At 55.3% G+C, this 6,804-nt stretch overlaps 1 protein-coding gene across 1 annotated transcript in view; it reads right to left on the minus strand.

Annotated features, from left to right (window-relative positions):
• Window positions 1–4,613, minus strand: part of PLCG1 (phospholipase C, gamma 1) — a gene marked incomplete at both ends in the record, with an annotated part of 24,337 nt that extends 19,724 nt beyond the window's left edge. Inside the window, 3 exons of the mRNA XM_010146864.1 lie at window positions 3,315–3,362; window positions 3,859–3,952; window positions 4,461–4,613. Of these exons, the coding sequence (XP_010145166.1) occupies window positions 3,315–3,362; window positions 3,859–3,952; window positions 4,461–4,613 (295 nt within the window). The remainder of the gene's footprint in view (window positions 1–3,314; window positions 3,363–3,858; window positions 3,953–4,460) is intronic.
• Window positions 4,614–6,804: the final 2,191 nt, after the last annotated feature.

Consider the following 6,804-nt stretch of genomic DNA (forward strand, 5'->3'; position numbering starts at 1 on the left):
CCTTCGCCCCCAGCTGTACGAGCTACAGAGACAGCAACACACTCTCAGCACAAGCAGCAGCTTCGGTATCTGCCCCCAAGGGCTCAGGGTGAGCATTTTGGGGAGCAGAGCCTGCCCTTTCCCTTCTCCAATGCACCCCGCACCCATGGCCACGTGCAGGGTGCTGCGCAGCCCCCTAGGGCAGGGGGGTCCCAGCTACAGGGTCCTGAGTGACAGGGAAATTGGGGTGATGTGAGGGAGCGAGCCAGGAGCACAATGATGGCTCATGAAAGATGCCCTCACGCAAGGACCACAGCGTGCAGCAGCGCCCGTGGGACCCCTAAGGGCACCCCCAGAGCCCCCCCAGCAGCAATCCTCCCTCGTTGAGAGGCTGAGACTGCGAGAGAGCCCGGGGAGGGGCTGAGCAGCAGGACCAGCAGTAGGCACGGGGCTGCAGCCAGCGCCCGGCTCTGGTGATGCTGGGCTGTTTACAGGGAGGTGCTGGACCGCGGCGCTGCTCATCGATGTGACCGCACTGGGAGAGGCGAGAGCGAACCCTGTGAAAGCTGTGGCCAGCATTTCCCTCTCTGCTTCAGTAGGAGGATGGAGTATGGATTATATTTACTGTGTGTTATTAATAATGTTAACATGTTGGAGGCCTCGGATAAACACCTTGGTACTATTTTCAAAGTAGAAAGTAAAAAAGCAAATAAACAAACTAATTTCTTCTATGGAAGATTTGAAGGTTTCATGACAAACAGACCAAAGGATAGATCCAGCCCACTCCAAGGGGTTGAAAACATTCCCCTCCCCGGCCTCCAGTGCTGTAACTCTGCTCCCAGCCACGGCAGCTCTCCTAGCCAGAGGTGAAACAGTCTCCTCCACAGCAGTTAGGAAAAAAAACCCCAGCATCCTGTTATCCTCCTCTTTCCACCTAACCTCCCTTGGAAAAACAAATACCCAAAGGCCCAGCGGCCAGTGAAAACAGCCAACATCTGCCGGCGCGCGGGAAGGTATGCACAGGCACCCAGCCGGGAGGAGGCGGACGGGAAAGGGCTCCAGCGCTGGAGGTTGGGGCACGGGGCGAGCGCGGGGTACACGGACACCGGGAATGATTTCTTCATCTGCCAAAAACCTGCCCGTGCTGGAAAGGACCAAAGGATGTGGATGGTTTGCATGAGAAGTGTTTTAAAAAAAAAAAAAAAAAACCAAACCAAAATCACAACTCACTGTTCCCTTTTCAAACCCATTTCCAGGATCAGAAGCAAAACAAAGAATGCAGCGACAGCAAAGTTAATGCTGAAACACTTCGTAAGGGTGAAGATTTCATCCAGGAGATGTACACGCCCCGTAACTGCTGCCTCTGCTTTGCAGAAAACACACGGGTGCTTGTAAAATGGGGAGACCCAAAACCTTTCGCATTCCCCCTCTATTCCCATTTTGCTCCTTTCGCTGCCTGGGCTGGAACAGCAGCTCTTCTAATGAGGCGGTTTGCAGTGAAACCTCTCCCCCTGGCTGGCAGGTAAGGAAGATACTGTGTTCTGCGGCCTTAATTCTAAATGTAAATTGAAAGATGATATTAAGAAAAAGAGCAGCAGAGATGCAACGGGCTGGCTTTCAGCAATGCTGACCACGCTTCAGGCAGACAAATCTATACATGCAATCCCTTGTCCTCTTGGGATGCCATTTCATCAGTTTTACTGTATAACTAGATGAGAAAAAGGACCGATTTTTCCCATTTCTCCTGCATTCATGTTCCAACACCCTCACGCAGCCACCCCAGCACCCGCCTCAGTGCTGTGCATTGCTGAGTTAGGAAATACTACACCCGGTCACCACTGAAAACCAGTACACCCCGTACAAAACCCACGCCTGGATTTGGAAGGTGTGTGGCATATGCAGAGCAGCTGCAACAGGCTAAAGGCGCCTCTCCTTCCCTTTCTGCCTCTGCAAGGACTTATCCCGCCTCCGCAAAATCCCCAGGCACCGACGGTGCTCTCATCACGCCACGATATAAATCACTGCAAAGGCAAAGAGGTCCAATGCCGTGGATTTCTCCCATGAATCCCACTCCCATTCGCTCTGAGATGTAGACAGGTTGAATTTAACCCCCAGCTGCCCGACAGCAGAGCCGCCTGCTGTGGCTGGGAGCCAGGGACACACAGCGGGGACCAAAGTGGGATGCGAGGACCCACTCGCTTCTCCTGATGAGCACAGAGCTGTGATTTTCGCCTGCTGACCCACCGGACTGGTCTGTCTGACCGCGGTCACCCAAGGCTCCTCAGCAGCACACCCCCAGCACCAGCAGCCGGGTCTGCAGGGTCACCTTCTCGGCAGGAGCTTGCTGCAAGGATGAGGAGGGTGCCAGGGCTCAGGGCGAAAAGTGGAGATGGGCTGGTGTGAGGTCAGTGGGTCTGTAAGGACCAAGCAGAGGATGCTCTGGAGCCCAGAGCCCTGCCCGGTGCTCTGCAGTGAGCCCTGCCTGGGCACACAGATGGGACTCGGGGTCTCCACCACAGCCCCTACCCCAGGGGAGCACAATAACCTTTCAGCATTGATTTCCACACTAATGGTCTCAGTTAACATCATGGGGGGCGGGGGGAGAAAGCGTGTTCCAGGGACGAAAGGAGGCAAATAACAGCACCTCGGGAAGAGGGGACTGGCCGCTGGCACGTGGCTGGGGAAAGCAGGCTACGGCAGTGGTGGCAGAACACAGAGGGTGGTGGAACTCACCTCCTCGACAGGGAAATGCCTCTTCCCTTATCTCCTCAGATGGATCATGACCCAATTCCCCTCCCTCATCTCATGATGGTCCAAGCAGGACATGTCACCTGCTAGGACATCACTGAGCATTCACCTGAGAACTCCACAAGGAGTTTTAGGCCCATCAGCCTAAAAGCCAAGCAGTGGGATGACCCATGGCCTCATGGACCTCAGGGAAGGAGAATGAAACAAACAGGGTGGAGAGTAAGAAACACAATCTAGTTCAGCCCTGACGGGGTGGCCAGAGCTGTGTGTTGGCTCTTTGGTGTCAGCTTCCTCGGGGGATAGCAGCTGGGGCTGAAGGTGTTTCAGGTGCTACAGGGTCAAAACAGCTGGGAAATAGGTCAGGGAAACAAGACAACTTTTTAATGCTTTTTTAATTCAGTGAAAATCAGCCAGGGAAGTATTTGGACTTGAATTAAGGTTCCCTGGCAATGAAAATTAAAAACGTCAAGAACCCAACAGAAAATCCAAACCAAAGGCTGAGGTTTCGAGTCAAAGGTAAACCCTTCCAGTTCAAACCCCCTGGTGATGTGCAAGTCTGTGCAAGCTAGCATTTGCTCTCTTCCTACCTGTCTTCCCGGTTGCGATCCACTGAGTAGAACTGCTTCCGGAGCCACCTGCACGGAAAGGCACAAACACGGACACGCTTAGCCCCAGCTCCTCAACAACAAGCCTGTTTGGTTTGCCGCTAGATGCCTTGAGAACGCTCCCACCAGCAAAGCTGGCTCTGCCCCCCTTCCAGCGGCAGCCTAACCTATTTCCAACCTGCCCCCATTTAAAACTGTCTCTGCTTGAAAGCGAGTCCATGGGTAAGACAAAAATCAAAGGTACGTTTTTCTGCCTGCCTCCACGCTGAATTGCTGCAGATCAACACAGGCTGTGCGCACAGAAACGCGTGTTTCGTGGTAAAGCTCCTTTTCCCTGCACGCACGTGAGAGCAAACTGTGGCCACAGACGATGCAGCACAGCAGGTCAGCGGGATGAAGCCTCCCAAGTGCCGAGGCAGCACTGCCAGGTCGGCACGGCTCGGAACGGGGATGAGACATCGTCTGTCCAAAAAGGACAGAAAAGGGAAAAAAGAAAGCCAGTGGAGGAGAAGGACAAGCTTCTCACCTTTCAATCTGCAGGGGGGTGGCAGCCCGTAGAGTGTCTGCCACCAGCCAGTTCAGCCCCTTGATCCACATGTTGACCTCGTCCTCGGAAGTGGCTGTGGAGAGCACACAGGAGAAACGGGAGGAAGGGACACAGAAGCGGGTCAGCAACCCAAATGACTTAGGGCCATCCCCAGCACCTCAAATCCCTATTTCTGCCTTCATCCCCCTTCTGAGCTCCCTCCGGCACAGATGTTCAGGCCGGTCCCTCTCCCTGCCGCGCTCCTGCTCGCCCCCCTCGGGGAGGGTGCTGATGAACACCCACACGCCAAGCTGAGACAAAGCACTCGATTTCAAGCACACACTTGAACTAGGGGCTTCGGTTCACCCCACTTCAGGGATTTCTGGGTGATAACTGACTTAACTAGGCGTTGAACATGTATCTTTCAGGGAACTGGTGTCACCTTCTTCCAAAGACACCCCCTTGGTGCGGTGAGAGGAGCATCTGCCCAGGGATATGTTCCAGCTCGCTTGTAGAAGGATGCATCCGAAGTTTGGGTCCCGTGGTGATGAGGTGCCTGCCAACCCTGCCACGGCACAGCCCTGGGGCACTGAGTGCTTTACCTTGCAAGCTGAGGGTCTTCAGCCTGAATTCTGTGCCGTAGAGGACAACGAAGCAGTGAGACTGGTCCGGTCGGAAACATGGATCCTCCTGGTACCGGTCAAAGTCGCGTGAATTTTTTCCCGGGCGAATCTCTTTGATTTCACGGATATCCACTACGAGAGAAAGGGAAAACAAATGGTGAGCTCAGCAAATAGTTTGAAATTCCCATGAAGATGGAGGAGAAGGAACAGCAAGGAGAAAGCAGTTTTAGTCATCTGAAGAGCTGGATCGCAGCCAGGCACAGGGTTAACCAGGCTCTGAAAAACTCAGCCCCAGGAACCGCGTTTCCCTGGCTGTGCGGGAAAGCAAGGATGGGATGGCCGCCCCAGTCCTGGCAGAGCTGCCAGAGCTCCGAGGACAGCAGGCAGGCACTGGGGATGGTGCCTGGTAGAGGGACTTACTGCACAGAGGCATCACTGGAGCCATCACGGCAGCCCCCAGCCCCCTCCTGCCACCGCCCATGGCACAGGCCGGAGAGGCGAGCTGCACCCAGAGCTCTAGCACCGCCCGGGGTCCCCGAGGCGTTGCCCACCCTCTCCCCTTAGACAAGCCCCTCAAGAGCCCGGTTTGCTGCTCAGCCTTTCAAAGCAGCACAGACCTGACACCGTGCACCTCTCCTGCCTGCAGGCACGGCCCCTTCTTCCCACTTCCCTAGGAAGCCTCCCCAGTCAGCACCTCCCTATTCACCCCCACGTCCCCCAGGTTGGGTGTCTCACCCGGGGCGGTCCCCAGGCACAAAGAGCAGAGAGCAGTGCCACTGTCACTGCAAGCTCCTTCCCGCTTCGGCTTCACACCCCTCGCTTTCCTCTTCCTCCCCACAACGTACATCTGCAAGCGGCACTTCTTTTGCCTTTTGAGACAGCAACTTTTTCTTTGAATTATTTTTTCAAAGAAAGCCTTCCTACAGAGATGAACCCCCCGAGGGCGCAGGCTCCTGCACGGCTGGATGAAACCCTCTTTGCAGCTACTGTGTCTTGCAAACACCACAGATTTAAGATCTGCCCCTCTCCAAATTCAAGGCAGATGCTCAAACTTGAGTTGATTCCTGGTTTAAGCAACTCAATGGTGCCACTGCCTGCCCCTCCTCCCCACTTTCACCCTAAATTATGCCCGTGGTTTCTGGCATCTCCCCCTTGTCCCATCAGCTCCTCTGGGCGCCACCAGGATGCCCAGGGCAGTCCCTGCCATCCTGAGTATTCCGTCTTCACCAAGGAAACCCTGGCCTCCCCTAACCAGAGGGATGAAACCTTTCTCAGACGTTCCGAAGGCCACAGAAGAAAGTGCAGTGCAAGGACCAACCAAGCCCAACCTCTGGAGTTCCAGATTCAACTGCCTGCGGCCCCCCGCCACGCCTGCAGGCAGAATCCCCCTCCCCACCTCCCTGCCAAATACCTTCCATAGGGAAAACATTAGGAAAAAAGCATGAAAACAGCCACATTTCTGGAGGTTATCTGAATTACAGACACCACCAGGAGGGTCTGGTACGAGCAGGCTAAACATCTGCAAGGTGCTGGCCAGAACTAGAGCTGAGGGAGGTGGGATAACAGCTCAGGGCTCCCACCTCTCACAGTTCTGTACCGTACACGTAAAACGAGTCCCATGGGGTTCATTTTAAAAAATTCTGGCTTCTTTTTGAACCTGTGATGGAGGCAGGGAGGTTATTCTCAGAGGGAAAGCCCAGGCTGCAGAGGAAAGCTCAGAAATTGCATGTCTTGACAGATGGGTGACGGCAGGGTCCCGGGTCATGAAGCTGGTAATTCACTTGGACACGTGTTTCCCTGGCTGGGGGAGCTGTGCTTGTGTTCATCATCCTCATGCACATCGATAATGTCAACGTGCTTCCTCCAGGGAACGACTGAAGAGAGCAAGGCGAACTGCAAGAACCAAGCCACGGTCAACGAAACTCCCCGACAGTGCCCACCAGATGACGGCAAGGACAGGGCACAGCCCCACCATCCCACCAGGCTTCGGGGACAGCACTGTCCGGTGGATAATCCTTAGGCTACAGGCTGGTGTCACATTCTCACTGGGCAAACCCAAGGGTGACCAGGTGTAACCCGGGTTGGCGAGAGCCGACCCAGGCAGGTCCCAGCAGCGAGCGGCAAATCCGGGCGTGGGGCTGGGGCAGAGGCAGACCTGCCGGGCTGCACGTGTGGGTGCTGAGGAGCAGGGAACTCGAACCAGTTCCCTCAGGGCTCTGCTCCTCTGCAAAGGGCAGCTGCGAGCATGTCGGAGCACTGAACACCACGCACGGAGGAGAGACTGGTAAGGGAACGTCTCGCAGCCTCCCTCCCCGGAGGAAAT

The sequence above is a fragment of the Eurypyga helias genome, unplaced genomic scaffold (assembly GCF_000690775.1).
Source record: "Eurypyga helias isolate BGI_N326 unplaced genomic scaffold, ASM69077v1 scaffold24122, whole genome shotgun sequence".
Lineage (NCBI taxonomy): Eukaryota > Metazoa > Chordata > Aves > Eurypygiformes > Eurypygidae > Eurypyga > Eurypyga helias.